The sequence below is a fragment of the Pleurodeles waltl genome, chromosome 8 (assembly GCF_031143425.1).
Source record: "Pleurodeles waltl isolate 20211129_DDA chromosome 8, aPleWal1.hap1.20221129, whole genome shotgun sequence".
NCBI classification, from domain to species: domain Eukaryota; kingdom Metazoa; phylum Chordata; class Amphibia; order Caudata; family Salamandridae; genus Pleurodeles; species Pleurodeles waltl.
In genome coordinates, this window is record NC_090447.1 from 70,530,062 (window position 1) to 70,557,070 (window position 27,009).

At 46.6% G+C, this 27,009-nt stretch overlaps 1 protein-coding gene across 2 annotated transcripts in view; it reads left to right on the forward strand.

Annotated features, from left to right (window-relative positions):
* NUP98 (nucleoporin 98 and 96 precursor) overlaps positions 1-27,009 on the forward strand; it is a 603,720-nt gene that overhangs the window by 353,397 nt on the left and 223,314 nt on the right. For both annotated transcript variants that reach the window (XM_069203729.1, XM_069203730.1), the window contains exon 22: positions 15,081-15,234. In XM_069203729.1, the coding sequence (XP_069059830.1) occupies positions 15,081-15,234 (154 nt within the window). The remainder of the gene's footprint in view (positions 1-15,080; positions 15,235-27,009) is intronic.

Sequence of the window (27,009 nt, forward strand, 5' to 3'; positions counted from 1 at the left end):
TAGACCAAGGAACAGAGGTCTTTGTAGAACCAGCCACATGCAGAGCAATCACTCCGAGGGCAGAAAAGAAAAATAAGTCCTCATCTAAAGATCCTACATACATAAGGGGTTCGGAGCCAGCTGATTCTATTACAGCTACAGCCAGGAAAAGGGCTATCATCCCATCAACCTCAGGTTCCCCTTCAGACAAGGAGAGCAACCAAATGGACCTCATGGGCCAAAAATTTGAAAGAAATGCCACAAATCAATGGTGCACTTCAGATTCTCTGCTAAACCGTTATGCATACCAAAGCTGGGATGAGTTGGCGGAGTTAATGAAACATCTACCGGAAGAGGGTAGCACACTTGGCGGAAGAGGTCAAAAACATTGCCAACACCGATCTTCAAGTTTGCACTAGACATGGCAGACACATCCAGGAGACAAATGATGATGGCTATTGCACTAGTTACCAGTCTTGGCTTCGAATTTTGGGGTGAGAACCAGAGGTACAGGTGGTCATTCTGAATGCCCCATCCAGTGTCGAACAGCTATTTGGAAATGCTTTTGATGAGATGCCAAATAAACGGAAAAAGAATCATAATACTGCCAGGTCCATGGGAGTTCTTCAGTTCATAAGACAGCATGTGAAGAGGTACAGCTCCTTTAAGAAGAGCATTAGGAAGGGGTAACTTCAAATCAAGCACTTCTCACCAGTCATTTCAAGGAGTCAGTCGACACAACTGCAACAAACTTGGCAGTACAATCAAGACAGGCAGCCATTTCGAGGCAGAACACGTGGAAGAGGGCTTCAACAAAGAGGAGGGGCAACATCCTCAAATAAGTGACTTACAGGCCCTTGAAGCACTCTCTCAAACATCACTGAGTAAGGGGATACGAGCAACATCCTCTCCTACACAACACCGAAGGAGGAAGAAAAAAAAAAACGTTTCAGGTGTGGCGAAAGATCACATCAAACAAGTGGATTCTAAACTTAATGCAATACGGATTTTGCATAGAACTGTTAAGAACACCACCAAAAAGACCAAAGACTAGAGCTCTTTCAAAGGAAGAAAGAGTCAGTCTACTCTAGAAGGTGGATAAGTTGCTGGAGAAAGATTCTATAGAGTGGCTTCCAAAATCTGCAATCCACAAAAGAAACAGTTCAACATATTTTTCAATCCCGAAAGTAGATGGATCTCTACGACCTATCCTAGACCTGAGATTTATAAACAAATTCATGAAAACACAAATTCAAAATGACAGCATTACAAGAAGTTATGCCACAGTTACAAATCAGATATTTTATGGCAGCAATAGACTTAAGACGCCTATTTGCACATCTCAATGAACGTAAAAAACAAGACATCTCTCTGATTCATGGTAGACAAAAAACATTACCAATTCAAAGTTCTAGCTTTTAGAATAAAATTGTTCCCAAGGGTATTCACAAAGTCCTTGAGGCTGTGTCCGCGCTTCTGGGAAGACAAGGCATTCGCGTTTACCGTTATCTAGACTACTGGTTAATAAGAGCAAACGCTTAGACAAAATTCAAGGAACCCATGCAACAAGTGATGAAAACACTATACACCTTGGGATCCTCCATAAATGTGGAGAAATAGTCTGCTGAATCAGAGCAAGAAAAGATGTTTCTAGGAGCAAGAATCAGCTTTATCCAGGGAAAGGTGTACACCAGTGACAAGAGAATCAAGATCCTATTGAGCAAAACGCAGCACTACTAGAAGGGGCAAACTGACAGTGAATACGGCGGGGAAGTTACTGGGAATGATGACTTATTGTATACCTTTGATCACATATGCAAGACTTCACATGACACCATCACAGGAATGGCTACGGGGAGTTGGAAGGATCTATTGGTTGTCATGCAGAAGGTGGAGGAGGAGATAGTGTGCTGAAACAGAGCACAGATCACTCAAAGGCAAACATTTCTGCAAACACCTCCTACTGTGACAATCAGCACACACTTCACCTGTGGGATGGGGTGCACACATGGGCAATCTGAGATTACACGGAATGTAGAAGGATCACGAAGCGGTTCAACATAACTAGCAAAAAAAGATTTGATTACTACAAACCCAGGGAGTTCTCCTTAGCAGCTTGTATTTTTTTAACAAAGCCGTAAATTGATTCCAACTTCAAGGCAGCAAGGAGAGCTGAAATATTTACAGTTTCACTTATTATATATTCCAAACTTCCATTGTGAAGGATCATGTAAAACAGTTTTTTGTGTTTTGAAAACATGCAGATTATATCATTATAAAAATTGAATCTCTGCTGCATATATCTATTTCCCTAAAACTTCAGGGTTTATGCACACATATTTGGGTCCATCATTATATAAAGCAAGTGTGAGAGCGGTCAGGGAGGGAATCGGATACTTTTTTATGTTACAGATCAATCCTTTTTATCAATTAAGTAATGAGGTTCCTTGACTTAGCCTATCAGATGCTTGAACAATCAAGTCAGTTGAGCCACCATGCCAAGACACATCCAGTTCTTGGTGTCAGTGGCATATGAGGAAGTCATTATATAGTTCATAAATTATGTTCATTTTGCACCTTTAGTTAATGGGTTTAGCATAACTTTTCTATCTATCATATTGTATGTATTTAAATTCATTCAAATGCTTACTAGCATGCTCTCCTAAATCGCAGTTTACAGTCCTCATTTGCTTAGTTTGTTTGTGGTTTATTTGTTTGAAATCAAACCATCTGTGTTGATCACTTAATCGATCACTGCTCTTCAGATTATTTTCTGCCCAATAAGCGTTTTTTCCTTGGCAGTTGCTTGAAGGAAGTATTTGTAATATTTATGATGTCATAATGCAGTGCATTCTATTAACATTTACTAGGGATACTTTTCTCCCCAAAGGATAACAAACAGGTGAATTATCTATTTTTGGGTAAGTGTACTAAAAGATGTGAAAATGTTCTTGACTTCACTCTGCGTCTTCAAGAGTTGGTTAACTTTTGAATTAGTTCATTGGAGACGAGTTGTATACACTTGTATTTTCTTCCTCTGCGTTACCATGGTGGCTTGATGATCAATGCTCACCTAGGGAGGAGAAAATTATGCACTGATATGTATGCCTTCGCTTGTTTTGTGAATCTATTAAAGTATATAATCTCATTCATTTGCTTTCTTTTAAAGCCTTTATGCTTGCACTACCTAGGCATAAATGTTAATCGTCCCTGGCTCTACTTGGCCAGAAGGGGCTGAAGGTGTGAGATTCTGTGTTGAAAGATTTCTTCCTTTATGATTTGGAGCTTTGAGTTGCTTTCCTGGTTCCAGTTTTTAACAATATCTTGCATTAAGGGTGGTGCTCCCTCCATGGCTTTCTGTGTTTTTCCTAATTTTTGTAAAAAAGGGTGATCGTTTCTGCTCAGCAATTATCCTGTCTTGTAAGAAGTAGGAAAGCTGTTTGGGAAACATGCAGCTAACAGACTCCAAGCCCAAATATATACTGTTAACGTTACCTCCCTTCTGAGATGGTATTGAAACAATTCAATAGTTCTCTGCTGGCTGTCTTTCTAATGAAGAGTTGGTGGGAATTTCTTCTTCTGTCTCAAGGCAAAACTTGACAACAAAGACTGATGCTTACTGAGAAAGTCCGTGATGAAGGTTAGGGTAACTTGTGATCTTGATAGTTGAGTATTTGTGCTTTGTAGTAAAAATACTGCCATGGGTTGTTTTGGTTTCTAAAAGTGAGGTGACTGATTTCTTGGAGTTTATAAGTTTTAAACCAGGTTGAATCTTGATCAGTGATCTTGTGGAGCTGATGGCCGCTTACAGTGGTGTCGCCTGATACATTGGTGCCCTTTCTGCCTAATGCAGTAACACTGCACCTTTGACTTAGAAAATTTCCTATATTAGATTTCAATTTTTAAGGGCAGAAATATGATCAAGAAGCTGAAGCCAAATGTTTCAAAGTACAATATTGTAATTGAGGGAAGGCATAACAAGTTTGTAATATCTATTCTATTGTCTAACAATAGTCTCATGGTGATTAATAATTCTTGACTACCTGGATCTGAGTTGGGTATTAGAAGCTGTCCAGCCTAGGTAGCCAAAACTGCAGCAGTGACAAATGGGGTGTAGTATATGGTGTGGCTTTGCGACCTCACTGTGTAATACACTTAGTAACCTCTTTAGGTCCCATAGGTTTTGTTTGTCAAACCTTCAGCTCAACCCTGGTTAGCTGTGGAGCAGCAAGGCTTACACAGAGGACCAAATGTAAAGCATTTCATGAGCACCAAACAATTGAAGAAAAAACTCGACAAGACACTCCACTCTGGCACCAGTTTATAAAAATAGACTATTTTTCAGTATTTTTAGCCACCACAACAAAAATGATGAACCGGAGGGTTGCAGAGATATAGAATTTACACGGTACAGTAAATCAAAGCATTTCCTGTACCGCGAACAACCATTGACAACTTCAATAAATTTGGCACTTAAACTTGTCAAGAAAAAGTTGGACTGGTTGTAATATAGTTACTTCAGTATGACAGGCAATAGGGTGCTAGAAAGAGGACCAACAAGGTCCTCATAAACGGATACCTACTAGGTGAAGCAGTCCTCAGTCAGTACCTCGAACTTTTACCCATTGCATTGGTTTCCTGTGGAAGTGGCTGTGATACAAAGGAGGCAGGATGTTGAAGATACTCAAGGGTGGTGTGGATGCAATTCAGTATATGGAAGGGGAGGGGTGAGTGAGGTTGTCCTGGTAGCAGGGTCGCCATACCTTGAAGTCTTCTCACTGCTTGTAGAAGTCAAGTTGCCCAGAATCAGGCACAGCTAAATCCTTTCCTGAGTAATAACTCCTATTCTGGGTGACCAAGCTGTCCTCTGGAGACTCTCCTGGGCTTTGCAAATTTGGGTGCAATTTCGAGTGTCTGGTCTAGTCTCTGGTGCTGCACGGCAGCAGGTGGTGGCAATCTGGAGATTCCAGGCTAGCAAGTTTCCCCAGCAGGCTTCTCAGCTGTTGTGGCCCTGTGCTGTGAACAGGAGGTCAGCCAGCTGAACCTCAGTTTCTCTGTGCTTTGGCTGGGCTCTAAAGATGTCTTCTCTACAAGCAGGGTACAGCAGGCACAGTCCCTCTTTGCTAGCCACCAGATTCAGAGGGTGCAATCCATGCCAGTGCAACCTCTTTGCCGGTTCTATGATGTAGCAAGGCGGTCTCCTTCAGTCCTTCTTCCAGTCCAGTTGAGATCCATGTTCTGGCTGCCCCTTTTATACTCTGGTTAGACGCAGTTAGTAGCCAAAAGGCTACCAGGTTTAGTCCCTCCAGATGACCACTTCCGGGCAAGTATGACATCTGACTATCCCAAAATGCACTATTCTGCCCACTACCAACATGGCACAACTTCTCTCTCGGCGGCATATAGGGCTCTCCCACCCAACTTAACCCTACCCAGAGGTATGGTTACCAAGGGTGCTACATGAGCCTGAGAAACTGGTTTCATTTCACCTTCCCTGTCCCTAGTGCCAGCCTCTCTATCTATTTAGACAATGGAACAGCCCCTCTTCCATGTGTTAGACATTTGTCCTTCAAAGGCTGCTTCTCCTTTGAAGCTCTGCTTTTGGGTCAACACTTCTGTGGAGGCATCTATTACCACCTTTCCTCAGGTTTTGGGAGTGGGGTCGGGGTCACTTAAATACATTAAAAAGGTAGGTTTTGGCTATGCCACTACCTTAAATGAATCAAGTTGACTCTTAAAACTGCCCTGCCACTCAATGTGGCACGAGTGCTGCAGTCCCTGTGGGGCCACTCTTATGTAGGCCCCAAGCAACCCTTGTACCTCATTCTGTAGGTACACTATACACTTAGTTTTGGGAATTTTCCTAAGTTTGGGTAAGCTAGGGTCTGGCATAGCCTTACTCCAGACTTTGCTGGGAGCCTAGTGATTAGAGTAGTTAGGGTCACCTACACCACTCTAGCTAGACATAGTGTCCTCAGTAGCGCTCCCCTCTCAGGCCCTGAACTCTCAATATGAGGGTTTAACTTTCCAAGAGTTAAGGGAGATGTGTGCTGAGAGAGAACTGAAAACAGGGATAAATCCCAACTGGAGTCTGCTTTCTGGGCTTGCTCCTCCAGGCTGATCTGGACACTGCTGATAGCCAGGAGGAGGAAAGGGAAGCAGAGTCTGATCCACCAATCCTAGATAGGATAGATCGGGTACACACTGGGGAGCCCTGCCAGAAGCCTAGTAGGTATTGAAAAGGGGGTTCACACTAGTAGGGCCACCTTTACTCCTAAATGCCAGAAGGTCCCCAGAAAGAGGAATAGATCCTCCTCTGCTAACTCTCACTTAACCTCAGTATCTGAGGGACCGACTGTTCCAATTCAGGCGAGGATTCCCTAGATAGGGAATTGATCCAACTGAGATTGGAGGAGGGTAAGCTGAGGCTGCAGCAGCAACAGCTTGTCCTGGAAAGGCAGTGGAGAGGACGAGAAGCAGGGTTCGTGGTTAATACCCCCATGGACGCAGCAGTTTCAGTGACACCATGGTCATGGAGGACTTTTGGAACCTGAACAGGGTAGTCCCACCTCACAAAGTGAAAGGTGATCTCTAGAAGTGGTTCACTGCTTTGGAGCGGGCCTGTAAGGTACAGAGGGTCCCTCAAAAGGCAGTGGCTCTCTCTCTCTCTCTCTGATAAGGGTAGGAACAGACTCCTCACTGTCAGGGAAGAAGAAGCAGACAATTACACAGTTTTGAAAGCAGCACTGTTAGATGGGTTTGGTCCGACTACTGAACAGTATAGGATCAAGTTAACAGAGACCAGGAAAGTCCTCCCAAGATTGGGTAGATTTTGTGGACTGCTCTGTGAAGTCTCTGGAAGGCTGGTTGCATGGGAGCAAAGTTAGTGACTATTAGTGCTTGTGTAACCGAATTCTAAGAGAGCACATTTTAAATAACTTTGTATCTGATCAGCTGCATCAGAACCTGGTGGACTCTCATCCGATCTCTCCCAAGAATTGGGAAAGAAGACAGACAAGTGGGTCCACACCAGGGTGAGTAGGAAGAATCACACATGGGGTGACCACAAAAAGAAGGAAGCAGGTAAGTATTAGGACGAGGGTAGGGACAAAGACAAAAAGATTCCTCCTCAGGCCCACATAACTCTTCTGGGGGTGGGGTCTGAGTCCTCTTCCAACTGGAAACCTTGATGCTACATATGTAGGCAACCAGGCCACAGGGCAGGTGGGATCACTTGCCCTAAAATAGCACCAAGCCTGCTACAACTACCACCAACACTAGTACGCCTATCACCTCTAGTAGTAGTAACAACAGTGGTAGCAGTAGTCAGCCCAAAAGTGTAGTTGGGTTCACCTTTGGGTCTATAGTCGGACCTGGGGTAGGAATAGAAACCCCTGAGACAACTTTTCTCTAAGGGTGGCACTGGCCTCCCCCACCCCCCCTTAACACAGAAGTACAAGCAGCATATCCAGGTAAATGGAGGTAAGGCTGAGGCCTACAGGGACACAGGTGCTAGTGTCCCCATAGTTACTTACAAACTAGTGTCACCTGTACAACACCTACTTGGTCACAGGTACCAAGTCACTGATGTGAATAACTCCACTCAGTCACTCTTCATAGCTGTAGTAGACCTTAGCTGGGGTGGGGTTAACTGGCCCTAAACAGCTGGCAGTGTCTTCTAACTTACCTGTAGAGTACCTCCTAGGGAATGACCTGGAGACCTCAACTTGGACTGAAGTAGAGTTCCTAGCCTATGCAGCTATGCTGGGCATCCCTAAACACCTCCTCACTTTAACCTCAACACAGGCTAAAGAGAAAGGACCCATAAAGCCTAGAATAATGGCCCAGGGCACTCCTAAAAACCCAGACAGGCAGAATAGAGTTACCTCCTGTCCACACTCCCACTGAGGATCCCACTCCTCTGAGGGAGGAGACCACCCCCAGGATGGAACCTCTACCACAGGAGCCAAAAGCTGTATCAGCTGAGCTCCTAGGGGTAAAATAATCCCCCCTGGAAGGAACCTAAGGTAGAACAGCAACCCTGCCCTATCTTAGAAAACTTAACCTTTGCCCTGTCCTTCCATGGAAAATTTGAGACAGCAACTCTGCACCACCCCTGACAACATAGGCCAGCAATCCTGTCCTCTAGAGCCTTTAGGACAGCCATCCTGCCTGCTCTATTACCCTTAAGTCCACAATCTTCAACTAGGGAATTAGAGGGCCCACAGTTGAGGCATATCACAGGTCAGAAACCCAGACTGATGGGGTGGTCCACTTTCCCACAGGGGAAGGGACCATATAGTGGAAAATAATACTGGGAGTAACAACTCCAATGCAGAGGTATTCTCCAGATATTTCCACTTAGACAATAAGGACTCATCTGGCCAAGGTCAGTCTTATTGTCCTTCGTTGGGGAAGGGGGGGGATTTAGAGGGTAATGTAGGAAGATACCCTCCTTTTGGCATGGTTACCCCCCACTTTGTGCCTGCTGTCAGTGTGTTTTTGACTGTGTTCACTGGGATCCTGCTAACCAGGACCCCAGTGACTGTGCTCTCTCCCTCCTAATGTGGTTGTTCCTGACTCTGTGCACCCCACAATTGGCATACTGGTGCTCCCATGTAAGTCACCAGTATAGGGTACCTAGGTTCCCAGGGCTTTGGGGCACAAGGGGTTCCCCATGTCCTGCATCATGTATTATGCCACCCATGGGAGCTCATGCAGAATGTCTGCAGGCCTGCCATCGCAGCCTGCTTGGAAAGGTGCATGCACCCTTTCACCTCAGGTCACTTCACCAAGTCACTGTAAGTCACCCCTGTGGCAACCCTCCTAGCCCCGAGGGCAGGGTGCAAGTACCTGTGTGTGAGGGCACCCATGCATAATCAGAGGTGCCCTCACGAACTCTAGCTGCATTTAACTGGACTTCGTGAGTGCGGGGAAACCATTTTACTTGTGTACTGGACAAAGTACTACCTATGTCCAGCTACACAATAGTAACTCCGAACCTGGGCATGTTTGGTATCAAACATGTCTGAATCATACCCCAGTACTTTTCCCAGAATGGGTTGTATGATTACATGCATTGTGGGGGCTCCTTAGAGGACCCTCCGCTTTGCTCATACGAGTTTGCAGGGGTTTCCTGCGCAGCCCGCTCTGCTGCCATCCTAAAGAAGAGTTTCTGCCCTACTGCTGCTTGAGCAGCTCAAGCCCAGGAAGGCAGAACAAAGGATTTTCTGTGGGAATGGGAGATAACAAGCTCTCCCTTTTGTAAATAATGTTACATGGCTTGGGAGTGGTAGCCTCCCCAAGCCACCGGTATGCTTTGAAGGACACATTTGGTTTGCACCAGTTCAAGGGCCCCCAGTCCCTGCTCTGGCGCAAACCTGGACAATAGAAAGGGTCTGTCCATCACCACTCCAGGGGTGGTGCCCAGAGTTCCTCCAGGTGGCTTCTCGATTCAACAATGTTGAATCCAAGGCGGGCAGAGGCCCCGGGGAGCATCTGAGTGGCCAGGTTAGGCAGGTACCATCACAGCCCCCTCCTGATAGGTGGTCACTCAGCTAGGTGATCAGCCCGCCCCCCCCCCCCCCCGAGCTATTTAGGGTCTCCCTCTTGGACTTGTCCTCAAATTCGATGTGCAAGATTACAACAGGACTCCTCTGCAACATTTACTTCGACTTCTGGCCACTGAAACTGCAGCAGGTCTTCAGAGGAACCCACAATCTGCAGCGCCAGCGGTGACTTCGCTCTGCAACATTGTTTCTCTGGCTCCGTCCAGCAACCAACATTTCCCCGGCTGTGCATGCTCTGAGGGTGGCAAGTCTTCAGTCTGCATGAAGAAGCAAAAAGTAATCTCCCTTGACTGCATCAATGACTGGTCATGTGGATCCTCTCTCCTGCAACTCTGTGTGGATCCTGCAACACAGGTGGTCTGGAGTGGTCCCCTCTACCAGCTTTCCAACTTGGGAAGTGATGGGTCTTTGCCTCTCCTTGCTACCAAGGCTTGTTGGCTCTTCTTCCAAGGGATCTTCAAGCTCAGTGTAGGACCAGCACTCTTCCTTTCAACGCACAGTCTCTGGCCTGCTGCTCCAGCCACATGGGACTCCTCTCCAGGTGTGCTGAGTTGGCCTCACTGGACTCCTGTGCCTGCTACCTGTGGGGGACTGCATCCTCAAATTCTGGCTCTCCTCACGGCTGAGGGTCGCCTGGGACTCTCCTCCTTAGGTTGATTCCCCTCGGACCTTCCTGATCCCCAGCAGCTGGGCAACTCTTCTGCAACTCTTGCCATTGCCAAGGCTTGTTAGTGATTTTTCCACACCACTGATGGCCTGCAACTCTTCTTCCAACGTGAGACATCTGCTGCATCACTTCTGGAACTCTTCTTCCGCTCCTGTGCTGCATAGCCAACTCTTGGTCTTCACCATCAACCTGGCCCTGTATCTCCAGAAGAATGGATAGTGTCTTCTGCCCCAACCGGACACTTCAACTGGATTTGGTCCCCTTCATTTGCAGATCCTCTTCTGTCAGGATCCCTCTTCTGTTTCTTCCAGTCTTGCTTGGGTCTTGCACAGTCCTTTTACAAAGTTTACCTTGTGGGTTTGGGGAAAAAAACAGGTATTCATCTCTCTCCTGGTCCCTGGGGGGGCACTATGGTACTTATCTTTTTTGGGGTTCATAGTTCCTCCACCGCCCCTCTACAGATTCCACTTCCTGGGGTGGGGGCCTGCTTTTTGCATTCCTTGTTTTTTTAATGTATGGTTTGGTCTCCCCCTAGGGCCTCTATTTACTGTTTTTTCATTGGTTTCCATTGCTTTCTATGCCCATTTCTGATTACTAAGGTGTATGTAATAGGGTTTTTACTCACCTGCTAGTAGAATATTGCCTATACAGTATGTTAGTATGTGTGTTACCATAATAAAGTACCTTTATTTTTGTAACACTGTGTGGTTCTTTCGTGTATGTAAGTACTGTGTGACTATAGTGGTATTGCTTAAGCTTTGCATGTCTCCTAGATAAGTCTTGGCTGCTCATCCACAGCTACCTCTATAGAGCCTGGCTTCCTAGACACTGCCTACACTTCTCTGATAGAGGATACTTGGACCTGGTATAAAGTGATAATACCATAGGTGCTCACCATACACCAGGCCAGCTTCCTACATGGACCATACGTTTTCTGCTGCTTTGCCTTATTCACATTTGAGATTTTGTTGGGTGCCTTGCATTTGCGTGCTTGTACTCTTAAATTAAAGCATACAACCTCAGTCCCCTCTCACCACCCCGACCCCCTAGTCGCACTTGTAGTTCAGATTGATGAAACACATTTTATGCCGTTGTGGGCATTTTGCTTCTTTGTGGCAGGATTGGTTGAAGCAGATTTGTTAGAAATATATTCTTAAGTAGAACACTCACCTCCAGTATACAGACAATGTTAAAATTCTGTTTTGTACAGGAAATATCTTTTGACAGGCATGGAGCATTCAACATGTTTAATATGTAATTTGCTCCCAAATTTAACTTGGATGTGGTATTTCCAGTATGCCCCAAGTTAACTTAACTTTTTTTTTGTCAAGATAAATGTTGACGTGCAAAGATAATGCTTAATTGATATATTGTATTTTCCAACTGTAAAGGTTTGTTCCCTTGATTGTGCTAATTTAACTTTAATTAGATATATGCTTGTCACTTTTTTTTTTTTTTATAGTGTATATCTCTTGTGTAGGAAGTGTATTTATCTGTAATAAATTGTAAAGACCTGACTCTTTGCATGTTTCCAGCGCTTTCACTCTTATAGAAAATACTCCTCTTAGAAAGATAGCAGGTAATTATGGCAAATAGTTCTGGGTAAGCCGGTAGATCAGTGCTAGTCATATCTGCCACTTTCCCTTCTCAATACGGATCCAAAGTTTTTTGCGAAGGTTCTTGCTAATAGATTAGCATATTAACTCCCAGGCATAGTGGGTCGAGAGCAATCTGGCTTTATACCTGGCTATTCCTTGAGCTATAACGTTCGGACTGTCTTCGGTGTAGTCTCCCATATTGATTCAAGTGGCAGCTATTTTTCTAGATGCTGAAAATGTGTTTGGGGATTTATGTTGGCGGTGTTGCGGCAGGTCGGAGAGGTGTTCCTGAAGCTTGTCCAGGTATTGTATAAGGAGCCTCTTGCACGTGTGCAATTAAATGGCCTGGTTTCGGAGCCAATTGCTATTACTCAGGGTACACAACAGGGCTACCTGCTTTCGCCGCTGCTATGTTTAGGTTGCGGAGCCTCTGGCTTGTGCTTCGAGGGAATACCATGCATACCGAGGTATCCGCTTTCCACCTTATAATAACATGATTTTATACATTCGGGAACCAAAACAAAATTTGGCCCCGGCCCTTAGAGAGGTGGTGCGGTATGGGGGGCACTCCGGGCTACGTATCAATTGGGCTAAATCCCACATATTTCTGCTCACTGAGGCCTCTCCGTCTATGCTGATGGAGTTTCCATTGAAGTGGACCACCGAATCGGTAAACTACCTTGGTGTGCAGGTTCATACTGATCTGGAGGTGATCATTAGGGAGATCTATCGGAGGGCCGTACAACGTCTTGAGGAGACAGTGCCCTGTTGGTTTTGCCTTGCTCTTTCTCTTATTGGCAGGATAGCCATCATGAAGATGGTAGTGCTCCCTCGGCTTTTGTTTATCTTTGTTAACTTACCAATTTTACCGCCAAATGCATTGTTCCGCACTCTCCATACATTAATGTTGAGGTTAGCGTGGGCCAGCAAACAGCCACATGTGCGGTGGGGATGTGCTTGCATTGCCTTATTTAGCTGGAGGTCTCCATGCACCCGACTTTGAAACGTATTACAGAGTGGCACAGACTGTGTTTGCGTTCTTCTGGGTGCACAGCCCACTTGATCCACCGCATCTATGGATGGAACGGGATGGGCAGACCCATTGTCACTCCCTCGATATTTGCTGGACAAACTGATGCAGAGATTCCACATGATTTACTTGGCAAGTACTCCCCTGTACCTTTTCAAGAAATTGACAGACAGTCAGGGTGCACCATTATTGTATTTGCCTCAGTTGCCCCTAGAATGGTGTGAGTGGTTCCCTCCCTGCTGAGACGCACGATGATTGATTCCTTGCAGGAGCTTGGTATCAGACACACGGGTGACTTTTTTAGAATAAGATGCTGCAGGATTAGGACAAGTTCAATCGGTGGTAGCTGACCCCACTGTGCTGCAGCAGTTCCAATACAATAGGGCTCGTCAAGCTCCGAAGGCTTTTTGGGAGGTAACCTGGCTAAAAGCCCGCTCCCCAAAAGATCCCTGCTCTCCCATATTTGGTGCAAACAACTTCCCCTAGGAAAGCAGTATCCATCTTGTATGCATATGCCCAGGACTGTGAGAAGTTTGGTACTTTGGGGGTGCGCCAGGAGTGGCAGGCAGAACTCAGTAGAGATATCACAGAAAATCACGGGCATATTGCTGCTCAGTGACTTGCACCATCTCTACGAATGGGCCCCACCGGCTGGATAAATTACAAATACCTCTATTGTGTATTACACCCCAACCCGTTTATTTAGATATGGTCTGTGTGAGAATTCTTGTTGCCCTCGTTGTGGGGCAGAGGATGCTGGTTTTGTGCACTTGGCGTGGTCCTGTCATATGCAATTTCTGGATGTTGGTGTTTGAAGCCCTGGACATCACTGGAGTGGCGTTGACCAGCATGCCGATGTTAGCAATACTGGGATATGATCGTGATGTGGTACGTGAGGGTCTATGGCTTGTGGCGGTGGAGTTATTGCTGGCAAAGCGTAGAGTCCCAATGTGCTGGATGAAGTCTGTTGCCTACTGTATCTGAGTGGCACGCGGATATGGTATATTGTAATACCCAATCTGATGCTTATCATGATCTTATGCAACCTTGTGGGCGTCCTGAAATATATGGGGCCCTTATCAGATGTACCTACTAAACAAGGCCCACAGAACTGGAAAGATATCAGGGGGGTGTATTAGTATGCAAACTGAGTGGCATGACTGCACATTAGGGGGAAGGGAGATACGTATATGGGCGGAGAATTGTTAATTGACTCGTGCAGATGGTGAGTTTCTGCGACTCCAGCTATTGTGTTCTGAATTAATTTCACTTTTTCATACCAAATATTAGACCGGAATCGTACTGGGATAGATTTCTTGCCTTTTACACCACATAGTTGAAGTAACTTCTTTACGCTCACTGGTCAGAATCTTTGTAATGCATGCAGTGTATCTGCCCAAGAAGGGAAATGCTTGCTATTTCTTGAAGCTGCTTTGTTAAACTGTAAAATCAGAAGAAAAAAAAAGTTTAAAAAAAAAAGATAGCAAATAGTTAACTGTTCTTCATGCCTTGTCTAATAAACCCCCAGTTGCTTTAATGCAAACGCTTGTTTATGCTTTATCGACTTAAAGGTTACCCAATAATTAATAATGGTGGTGATCTTCAAAAATAATCCTGGAGTACCTGGACCTCTTTTTCTCGGTTCTTTGATACTCGTGAAAGGGGCATCCAGCCAAATCAATGTCTTCCCTCTTTTATGACCTGGATCAGTCTGTAACCAATTCACAATGTACTTAGGAGGTGGAGGAAAGCTGCATGAGAGAAGTACGTACAGTTAATGAGATGGTGTTTTAGGGAGAGATGTTAAAGTGCGCTCAAACCCAGGGGTCACAACAGAGGTAGACTGGGATCCACAGTAGAGAATGAGGGGGAAATGAGGAGAAGCTGTGGAACAAGGGTGAGGGAAGGCGACATTCAGTGTTGCTACAATACGGAGTGCAGAATATTGCAAGACAGGAGGGAGAACTATCATAGTACAGGCACACGGGTACCCTGTTATGATCTCATTGATACTTTACTGTCCATTATGGATGTGTGATGAAGGGAAGGGGTTGGGTTCCAGGGCTCATCAGTTTGTTCTGTGCTGATGCAAATATGTTGGAGGAGAGAATTTGTTTGAAAAGATATTTTGATAAAAATGTACTTGGAGAGATGGAAAGCAGCAGCTGCAATTGATTGATGTCACTAGTTTTAATGTATAATCTCATTCTGACCTTGATATGTATTTTGTTCAATAGATCATGAAAGCTTCTCTATTTGCTGAAGAAGATGATGGAGACATTGTTTTTCACCAGCACTTCACTACATTTCCTTCGAGGACAGATGTTTCTCAAGAGGTCACCGCTCCCAGACTTTCTATTTCTCAATCACAAGTAAAACTTCGGCCATCAGGTAACTGGAAAGCAGTGAGGACATATTTTTATGTATGCTACATCTGGACTCCTTTATCAGTTTTTTTTCCAGTAAGGCAACAATACAGGTCACTTGGTACGCTGTGCGCCTTTAAATTGCCAAATAAGCTTTGTTCAGAGCCATTCATTAGGAACTGTCCCAATAGCTTCCATACTTCTACAGTGTCTTTCAGATGATCGGAACATTAGAAGTATTTTTCCACCATCTGGAACATCATGAGCATGTTTGTAAACAGTATAATGTTGATAAGCCTCTTTACAGCGCTTTCATTAGTGTCATTGTTATATCAGTGGACTACATGTCAATCACTTTTCTAGTCTCTTACTTTTGGGAAACATTCAGGCTTTTGTGAGACTTTTTGAACTGTTGCTCCCCAAAGGGAATATACTCTTACCCATGTCAATCTGTGCTCTCTAAAAGGGGAGCTAAAGGGGCGGTTTGGAAGGCCCTGGGTCTGGCCCTTCAGTGCTGGTGACCTTGAGTGGTCACTAGCTCTGAGCAGAGCTTTTCCAGATGCTAAGATTGCTGCACCTGCACATAGTGCTGCAGAGCTTGACAGTCCTTTTCACAATATGATCACACACCGAGGCTGCAGCCCTGTACGGTTATTGAATTGTATCATCGTGAAGTGGGTACTAATGTCATGCCTAGAGGGATCTACACTAAGCCTATCCCCAGTAGCTTCAAAAGTATCTAGAAATAGTTAAAGTAAGGCAGGTCACCTAGAATACAGATGGGGCTTTAAGACTAGTGTCAAGGATTACTTTCTTGCTGAGTTACTTAGTCAACGGAGTTGATAAAATTAAAAGATAGCAGAAGAAGTACTTGGAAAGACTGGATTGTACAGGCCTTCAGAGGGCAGCAGTTTCTATTGTTGATCTGACAGCAGCCATTGGCAAAGGCAAGTGTACCCATTTCCATCATGTAGGTCGCCTGTTACTGTTTTTGAGATGAGCTTGGTGAATCACCTCTGGCACAATGCAGAGAAGCGGTGGAGGACACTGGACGCCACCCACATGCTTCCAAACAGAAATACGTTCAGGCAAAAAGTTCTGAAGTTTCAGAATTCCCAGTTGATTCATACCAACACAGACATGGAAGTATCATTCCATGGATTATATAGTCTGCCACTGTGGGCTTTGGACATCATTGCAGTTAATTAGGGACGAAATAAAGCACTGTTGCAGCAAGGAAATGTCAAGTAGGTGTCTGATTCCTCCTCCAACCTAGCAGTTCAGTAGTGATTCCTTAGGCCAGTAGGATAACACGCAGTTGCAAAACCATCATGGAGATCTAGAAGTCGTCATTGTAATAGAGGGAGTATCAGTTTTGAAATCAGCCTACTTATTTTGTCTGGGTGCATAGAGTAGCACCACCTGACTTTACAAACACATTTTCTACCAGATATCACATAACACAAAGGACCATTATTTTCATGAATAAAATAAATATAAAAAAATTACGTTTTGAAGGCACCTCCACTTAATCAACAGTGGCATATAGGTATTCATGTTCCAGGATTTGCAAGTTGACTTGGAGAAATAAAAGGCTTCAAAAAGGTCCTGTAATTCCTTTAAGGGAAGTTGGGGTAAGATACAGATGGAGGCATCCTTTTATTCACATGGAAGGAGAAGCAGCATTAATACCTGGGGTGTGGTGGGGGCAGTCACCATTTTGGACTGTTGCCTTTTCTCTGTACCCATGTGGATGTCCTTGCCTTCGGTGAGTCATGGGTCAGTGACTGATCTGACCTTTGGAGGTGGGCCCTGGCCACAGTATGGGTAGCTACAGACCAGTGAGATTGCTACTTCCACTGAAACAGGATTGTCCTCCTCCACTGGGCCCCCAACAAAAGTGGGTGCGTCCTTTGATTTCATAATGCGGCGTGCTGCTGAAGTCCTGGACCTAGACCTAGCATTCTATTGAAGTTGAAACAAATGCCCTTCAGGAAGTCCTGCTGTCTGGGCCTGTTAAGTCCAAGCCCTTACTCCCATTCATTCAAGTCGTAACTGATACTCTGATGGGCACCTGGACTAATTCTTGATTTTGCTCACCAGTGGTCAGGCAGGTGGGCATTGATCAGGAGTAGCTGACTGCACAAGAAGTGGTGCATATCAAGCTTTCTGCCAGGCACATTTCCATTAAATTTTTTCCAGACACTGGGAGAAATGTGTGGATAGGTGTGGTGTTCATAACAGGAAGAGCTTCTGGATGTCTTTATGTTGGTTTTATCTTTGACCCAGCAAGTTCTTGTAAATGGGTAAAATTAACGGTTGTCAACCCTTTTGGCCTTTCTGCACTTCCCAGACCATCTGTCATTTGTTGAATGACTTTATAGTGAGATTAATTGAACATTTGATACACATTTTCCCTTTTATGGTGCCACAGTGAGGACATAATTCATTTTTCAGGGATTACACCCTTCAATCCGATGCATAGCTGTGCTTTGCGTCTCCTGACTTTGAATAATGTCTTCCTTATCACAATTATGTCTGATTGCTGCTTGAGTGAACCACTGACAGTCTGTGCAACCGCTCCACCTTACCTTTTTTCCAGACAATTTGGTGCCCAGGACTCGTGCCATGTTCTTGTCAAGATTTGTGACTCCCTTCCACATTGAGTAATCTATCACTGCTTGCTTTCTTTGCTCCCCCTCACGCCTTGAAAGCAGTGCAACTCCACCAGTTGGACCCTGTAAGGAAATGCCTCCTTGGCATGGTTGCCCCCTGACTTTTTGCCTTTGCTGATGCTATGTTTACAATTGAAAGTGTGCTGAGGCCTGCTAACCAGGCCCCAGCACCAGTGTTCTTTCCCTAACCTGTACTTTTGTATCCACAATTGGCAGACCCTGGCATCCAGATAAGTCCCTTGTAACTGGTACTTCTAGTACCAAGGGCCCTGATGCCAAGGAAGGTCTCTAAGGGCTGCAGCATGTCTTATGCCACCCTGGAGACCTCTCACTCAGCACAGACACACTGCTTACCAGCTTGTGTGTGCTAGTGAGGACAAAACGAGTAAGTCGACATGGCACTCCCCTCAGGGTGCCATGCCAGCCTCTCACTGCCTATGCAGTATAGGTAAGACACCCCTCTAGCAGGCCTTACAGCCCTAAGGCAGGGTGCACTATACCATAGGTGAGGGTACCAGTGCATGAGCATGGTACCCCTACAGTGTCTAAACAAAACCTTAGACATTGTAAGTGCAGGGTAGCCATAAGAGTATATGGCCTGGGAGTCTATCAAACACGAACTCCACAGCACCATAATGGCTACACTGAAAACTGGGAAGTTTGGTATCAAACTTCTCAGCACAATAAATGCACACTGATGCCAGTGTACATTTTATTGTAAAATACACCACAGAGGGCACCTTAGAGGTGCCCCCTGAAACTTAACCGACTATCTGTGTAGGCTGACTAGTTTTAGCAGCCTGCCACAAACCGAGACATGTTGCTGGCCCCATGGGGAGAGTGCCTTTGTCACTCTGAGGCCAGTAACAAAGCCTGCACTGGGTGGAGATGCTAACACCTCTCCCAGGCAGGAATTGTCACACCTGGCGGTGAGCCTCAAAGGCTCACCTCCTTTGTGCCAACCCAGCAGGACACTCCAGCTAGTGGAGTTGCCCGCCCCCTCCGGCCAGGCCCCACTTTTGGCGGCAAGGCCGGAGAAAATAATGAGAAAAACAAGGAGGAGTCACTGGCCAGTCAGGACAGCCCCTAAGGTGTCCTGAGCTGAGGTGACTCTAACTTTTAGAAATCCTCCATCTTGCAGATGGAGGATTCCCCCAATAGGGTTAGGATTGTGACCCCCTCCCCTTGGGAGGAGGCACAAAGAGGGTGTACCCACCCTCAGGGCTAGTAGCCATTGGCTACTAACCCCCCAGACCTAAACACGCCCTTAAATTTAGTATTTAAGGGCTACCCTGAACCCTAGAAAATTAGATTCCTGCAACTACAAGAAGAAGGACTGCCCAGCTGAAAACCCCTGCAGCGGAAGACCAGAAGACAACTGCCTTGGCTCCAGAAACTCACCGGCCTGTCTCCTGCCTTCCAAAGATCCTGCTCCAGCGACGCCTTCCAAAGGGACCAGCGACCTCGACATCCTCTGAGGACTGCCCCTGCTTCGAAAAGACAAGAAACTCCCGAGGACAGCGGACCTGCTCCAAGAAAAGCTGCAACTTTGTTTCCAGCAGCTTTAAAGAACCCTGCAAGCTCCCCGCAAGAAGCGTGAGACTTGCAACACTGCACCCGGCGACCCCGACTCGGCTGGTGGCGATCCAACACCTCAGGAGGGACCCCAGGACTACTCTGATACTGTGAGTACCAAAACCTGTCCCCCCTGAGCCCCCACAGCGCCGCCTGCAGAGGGAATCCCGAGGCTTCCCCTGACCGCGACTCTTTGAACCTAAAGTCCCGACGCCTGGGAGAGACCCTGCACCCGCAGCCCCCAGGACCCGAAGGACCGGACTTTCACTGGAGGAGTGACCCCCAGGAGTCCCTCTCCCTCGCCCAAGTGGAGGTTTCCCCGAGGAATCCCCCCCTTGCCTGCCTGCAGCGCTGAAGAGATCCCGAGATCTCTCATAGACTAACATTGCAAACCCGACGCCTGTTCCCACACTGCACCCGGCCGCCCCCGCGCTGCTGAGGGTGAAATTTCTGTGTGGACTTGTGTCCCCCCCGGTGCCCTACAAAACCCCCCTGGTCTGCCCTCCGAAGACGCGGGTACTTACCTGCAAGCAGACCGGAACCGGGGCACCCCCTTCTCTCCATTCTAGCCTATGCGTTTTGGGCGCCACTTTGAACTCTGCACCTGACCGGCCCTGAGCTGCTGGTGTGGTGACTTTGGGGTTGCTCTGAACCCCCAACGGTGGGCTACCTTGGACCAAGAACTAAGCCCTGTAAGTGTCTTACTTACCTGGTTAACCTAACAAATACTTACCTCCCCTAGGAACTGTGAAAATTGCACTAAGTGTCCACTTTTAAAACAGCTATTTGTGAATAACTTGAAAAGTATACATGCAATTTTGATGATTTGAAGTTCCTAAAGTACTTACCTGCAATACCTTTCGAATGAGATATTACATGTAGAATTTGAACCTGTGGTTCTTAAAATAAACTAAGAAAAGATATTTTTCTATATAAAAAAACCTATTGGCTGGATTTGTCTCTGAGTGTGTGTACCTCATTTATTGTCTATGTGTATGTACAACAAATGCTTAACACTACTCCTTGGATAAGCCTACTGCTCGACCACACTACCACAAAATAGAGCATTAGTATTATCTATTTTTACCACTATTTTACCTCTAAGGGGAACCCTTGGACTCTGTGCATGCTATTCCTTACTTTGAAATAGCACATACAGAGCCAACTTCCTACATTGGTGGATCAGCGGTGGGGTACAAGACTTTGCATTTGCTGGACTACTCAGCCAATACCTGATCACACGACAAATTCCAAAATTGTCATTAGAAATTGATTTTTGCAATTTGAAAAGTTTTCTAAATTCTTAAAAGACCTGCTAGGGCCTTGTGTTAGATCCTGTTTAGCATTTCTTTTAGAGTTTAAAAGTTTGTAAAAGTTTGAATTAGATTCTAGAACCAGTTGTAGATTCTTAAAAAGTATTCCAACTTTTAGAAGCAAAATGTCTAGCACAGATGTGACTGTGGTGGAACTCGACACCACACCTTACCTCCATCTTAAGATGAGGGAGCTAAGGTCACTCTGTAAAATAAAGAAAATAACAATGGGCCCCAAACCTACCAAAATACAGCTCCAGGAGCTTTTGGCAGAGTTTGAAAAGGCCAACCCCTCTGAGGGTGGCAACTCAGAGGAAGAGGATAGTGACTTGGAGGACAATTCCCCCCTACCAGTCCTATCTAGGGAGAACAGGGTCCCTCAAACCCTGACTCCAAAAATAATAGTCAGAGATGCTGGTTCCCTCACAGGAGAGACCAACACCTCTGAAATCACTGAGGATAACCCCAGTGAAGAGGACATCCAGTTAGCCAGGATGGCCAAAAGATTGGCTTTGGAAAGACAGATCCTAGCCATAGAGAGGGAAAGACAAGAGATGGGCCTAGGACCCATCAATGGTGGCAGCAACATAAATAGGGTCAGAGATTCTCCTGACATGTTGAAAATCCCTAAAGGGATTGTAACTAAATATGAAGATGGTGATGACATCACCAAATGGTTCACAGCTTTTGAGAGGGCTTGTGTAACCAGAAAAGTGAACAGATCTCACTGGGGTGCTCTCCTTTGGGAAATGTTCACTGGAAAGTGTAGGGATAGACTCCTCACACTCTCTGGACAAGATGCAGAATCTTATGACCTCATGAAGGGTACCCTGATTGAGGGCTTTGGATTCTCCACTGAGGAGTATAGGATTAGATTCAGGGGGGCTCAAAAATCCTCGAGCCAGACCTGGGTTGACTTTGTAGACTACTCAGTGAAAACACTAGATGGTTGGATTCAAGGCAGTGGTGTAAGTAATTATGATGGGCTGTACAATTTATTTGTGAAAGAACACCTATTGAGTAATTGTTTCAATGATAAACTGCATCAGCATCTGGTAGACCTAGGACCAATTTCTCCCCAAGAATTGGGAAAGAAGGCGGACCATTGGGTCAAGACAAGGGTGTCCAAGACTTCAACAGGGGGTGACCAAAAGAAAGGGGTCACAAAGACTCCCCAGGGGAAGGGTGATGAGACAACCAAAACTAAAAATAGTAAAGAGTCTTCTACAGGCCCCCAAAAACCTGCACAGGAGGGTGGGCCCAGAGCCTCTTCACAAAACAATGGGTACAAGGGTAAAAACTTTGATCCCAAAAAGGCCTGGTGTCATAGCTGTAAACAGCATGGACACCAAACTGGAGACAAGGCCTGTCCCAAGAAAGGTTCCACTCCCAACTCCCATCCAGGTAACACTGGTATGGCTAGTGTAGGAAGTTGGCTCTGTATGTGCTATTTCAAAGTAAGGAATAGCATGCACAGAGTCCAAGGGTTCCCCTTAGAGGTAAAATAGTGGTAAAAATAGATAATACTAATGCTCTATTTTGTGGTAGTGTGGTCGAGCAGTAGGCTTATCCAAGGAGCAGTGTTAAGCATTTGTTGTACATACACATAGACAATAAATGAGGTACACACACTCAGAGACAAATCCAGCCAATAGGTTTTTATATAGAAAAATATCTTTTCTTAGTTTATTTTAAGAACCACAGGTTCAAATTCTACATGTAATATCTCATTCGAAAGGTATTGCAGGTAAGTACTTTAGGAACTTCAAATCATCAAAATTGCATGTATACTTTTCAAGTTATTGACAAATAGCTGTTTTAAAAGTGGACACTTAGTGCAATTTTCACAGTTCCTAGGGGAGGTAAGTTTTGATTAGTTTTACCAGGTAAGTAAGACACTTACAGGGTTCAGTTCTTGGTCCAAGGTAGCCCACCGTTGGGGGTTCAGAGCAACCCCAAAGTCACCACACCAGCAGCTCAGGGCCGGTCAGGTGCAGAGTTCAAAGTGGTGCCCAAAACACATAGGCTAGAATGGAGAGAAGGGGGTGCCCCGGTTCCGGGCTGCTTGCAGGTAAGTACCCGCTTCTTCGGAGGGCAGACCAGGGGGGTTTTGTAGGGCACCGGGGGGGACACAAGTCCACACAGAAATTTCACCCTCAGCGGCGCGGGGGCGGCCGGGTGCAGTGTAGAAACAAGCGTCGGGTTCGCAATGTTAGTCTATGAGAGATCTCGGGATCTCTTCAGCGCTGCAGGCAGGCAAGGGGGGGATTCCTCGGGGAAACCTCCACTTGGGCAAGGGAGAGGGACTCCTGGGGGTCACTTCTCCAGTGAAAGTCCGGTCCTTCAGGTCCTGGGGGCTGCGGGTGCAGGGTCTCTCCCAGGCGTCGGGACTTTAGGTTCAAAGAGTCGCGGTCAGGGGAAGCCTCGGGATTCCCTCTGCAGGCGGCGCTGTGGGGGCTCAGGGGGGACAGGTTTTGGTACTCACAGTATCAGAGTAGTCCTGGGGTCCCTCCTGAGGTGTTGGATCGCCACCAGCCGAGTCGGGGTCGCCGGGTGCAGTGTTGCAAGTCTCACGCTTCTTGCGGGGAGCTTGCAGGGTTCTTTAAAGTTGCTGGAAACAAAGTTGCAGCTTTTCTTGGAGCAGGTCCGCTGTCCTCGGGAGTTTCTTGTCTTTTCGAAGCAGGGGCAGTCCTCAGAGGATGTCGAGGTCGCTGGTCCCTTCGGAAGGCGTCGCTGGAGCAGGATCTTTGGAAGGCAGGAGACAGGCCGGTGAGTTTCTGGAGCCAAGGCAGTTGTCGTCTTCTGGTCTTCCGCTGCAGGGGTTTTCAGCTGGGCAGTCCTTCTTCTTGTTGCAGGAATCTAATTTTCTAGGGTTCAGGGTAGCCCTTAAATACTAAATTTAAGGGCGTGTTTAGGTCTGGGGGGTTAGTAGCCAATGGCTACTAGCCCTGAGGGTGGGTACACCCTCTTTGTGCCTCCTCCCAAGGGGAGGGGGTCACAATCCTAACCCTATTGGGGGAATCCTCCATCTGCAAGATGGAGGATTTCTAAAAGTTAGAGTCACTTCAGCTCAGGACACCTTAGGGGCTGTCCTGACTGGTCAGTGACTCCTCCTTGTTTTTCTCATTATTTTCTCCGGCCTTGCCGCCAAAAGTGGGGCCTGGCCGGAGGGGGCGGGCAACTCCACTAGCTGGAGTGTCCTGCTGGGTTGGCACAAAGGAGGTGAGCCTTTGAGGCTCACCGCCAGGTGTGACAATTCCTGCCTGGGGGAGGTGTTAGCATCTCCACCCAGTGCAGGCTTTGTTACTGGCCTCAGAGTGACAAAGGCACTCTCCCCATGGGGCCAGCAACATGTCTCGGTTTGTGGCAGGCTGCTGGAACTAGTCAGCCTACACAGACAGTCGGTTAAGTTTCAGGGGGCACCTCTAAGGTGCCCTCTGTGGTGTATTTTACAATAAAATGTACACTGGCATCAGTGTGCATTTATTGTGCTGAGAAGTTTGATACCAAACTTCCCAGTTTTCAGTGTAGCCATTATGGTGCTGTGGAGTTCGTGTAAAACAGACTCCCAGACCATATACTCTTATGGCTACCCTGCACTTACAATGTCTAAGGTTTTGCTTAGACACTGTAGGGGCACAGTGCTCATGCACTGGTACCCTCACCTATGGTATAGTGCACCCTGCCTTAGGGCTGTAAGGCCTGCTAGAGGGGTGTCTTACCTATACTGCATAGGCAGTGAGAGGCTGGCATGGCACCCTGAGGGGAGTGCCATGTCGACTTACTCATTTTGTTCTCACTAGCACACACAGGCTTGTAAGCAGTGTGTCTGTGCTGAGTGAGGGGTCTCTAGGGTGGCATAATACATGCTACAGCCCTTAGAGACCTTCCCTGGCATCAGGGCCCTTGGTACCAGAGGTACCAGTTACAAGGGACTTATCTGGATGCCAGGGTGTGCCAATTGTGGAAACAATGGTACATTTTAGGTGAAAGAACACTGGTGCTGGGGCCTGGTTAGCAGGGTCCCAGCACACTTCTCAGTCAAGTCAGCATCAGTATCAGGCAAAAAGTGGGGGGTAACTGCAACAGGGAGCCATTTCTTTACACAAGCCCCCCCCAGCCCACAGGCCAGGAGACTCAGCCAACGCTGGAAGAGTCTTCCTAGTCTGTCAGGCGAGGAAGAGTAGAGGAAATGGCTGGTTTGTTGCAGGGCCTACTCTGCCTTACATCCTCCTGTTCAGGTCATTCCCTCTGGGGAACTGACCCACTTCCACAGTGATAGGACCTAGTCTGAACTGCCTCTTGTCTGTGCTTTTTATGTCCTCACCCATTCTCTCTATTTTGAGGTCAGAGGTATCCACCTCTGCTAATCTTATCTTAGCCAGGGTCACCCCTAGCTTACCCAAAGAGGTTACCCAGAGCTGGAGTAACCCCACCATGACCAACAGGGTCAGGGGGCCTAACTTGTTATTTGGCATGGGGTCAGACCACCAGGCCAAGGATAGTGCAGCCATAAAGGCTAACACCCAGCAGAGGCCACTGACAGCTGTCAGTGCCCAGAACCACACCTTTAGCTCTTCACCTACAAGGGAAGGGGCTAAGTTACAGGCTTCTTTGGGTTCAGGTTGCCTGTCTGCTGTATTAGAGTGGGGGGTTACCACATCTTGTAGTAAACACCCTTCTTCCACTCTTTCTTCTGTTAGCTGAGGAGCCACCCACTCAGGTTTAACAGTTGCCTGACTAGCCAGGACTTCTGGTGGGTCAGGTTGGACTTTATCAGGGCCATTTTTGGAGTTCTCCCCTACTGGAGCAGAATCTCCTTGGCTTGCTGTAACCTTGGCTAAAGGTTGTCCACCCTTCCTACTCTGTTTTCTTTTCTTCTTCTTCTGGGGTCTGCTTGCATTTACTGCAGAGGCAGGACTTCCAGAATCCTTGGGAGAGGACTGGCACTGGACCAGTTCCTCTCTTGGGCTCTGACTAACCTCGGGGTAGTCATTTCCAAGGAGACAATCAAGGGGGAGGTCTGTACTGACTACTACCCTTCTCCAGCTAAGAGCGCCACCCACTTCTATGGGCACTAAAGCCACAGGCCTCTTAGTGACCCTGTCTAGGCTAACTCTTACCCTGGCAGTCTCACCTGGGATGTACTGGTTTGAGAGCACCAGCCTGTCATGCACAATAGTGTGACTGGCACAAGTGTCTCTCAGGGCAGTGGTTGGGATTCCATTCACCAGTAGGTGGTGGAAGTGTCTACTTCCCTCTGGAATCTCCAACTCACCTGTTGGGCCCTGTTTCCAGTTGAAGGCTATGAAGACCTCCTCATCTGAGGAGTCATCTCCCATGGCTACACTGGTTACCCCTGGAATCTTGTTCTGGGGTTTGTTTTTGGGACAAGAAGTGTCCTTGGTGTGGTGCCCAGACTGTTTACAGTTGTGGCACCATGCCTTAGTGGCATCCCAGTTCTTACCCTGGTACCCACCTTTGTTTTGGGTTGTGTCTTGGGGCCCACCCACCTGTTCTGGTTTTTGGGGGCCTACAGAGGACTCTTTTTCTTTGTTTCTAGTGTCACCCACTTTCTCCTGGGGAGTTTTTGTAACCCCTTTCTTTTGGTCACCCCCAGTGGAAGTTTTGGTTACCCTAGTCTTGACCCAGTGGTCTGCCTTCTTTCCCAATTCTTGGGGAGAAATTGGACCTAGGTCTACCAGATACTGATGCAACTTTTCATTGAAGCAGTTACTTAAAATGTGTTCTTTCATAAACAAATTATAAAGCCCAACATAGTCACACACTTCATTTCCAGTTAACCAACCATCTAGTGTTTTTACTGAGTAGTCTACAAAATCAACCCAGGTCTGGCTCGAGGATTTTTGAGCCCCCCTGAACCTAATTCTATACTCCTCAGTGGAGAATCCAAAGCCCTCAATCAGGGTACCCTTCATGAGGTCATAAGATTCTGCATCTTTTCCAGAGAGTGTGAGGAGTCTATCCCTACACTTTCCAGTGAACATTTCCCAAAGGAGAGCACCCCAGTGAGATCTGTTTACTTTTCTGGTTACACAAGCCCTCTCAAAAGCTGTGAACCATTTGGTGATGTCATCACCATCTTCATATTTTGTTACAATCCCTTTGGGAATTTTTAGGATGTCAGGAGAATCTCTGACCCTATTTAAGTTGCTGCCACCATTGATGGGACCTAGGCCCATCTCTTTTCTTTCCCTTTCTATGGCTAGGAGCTGC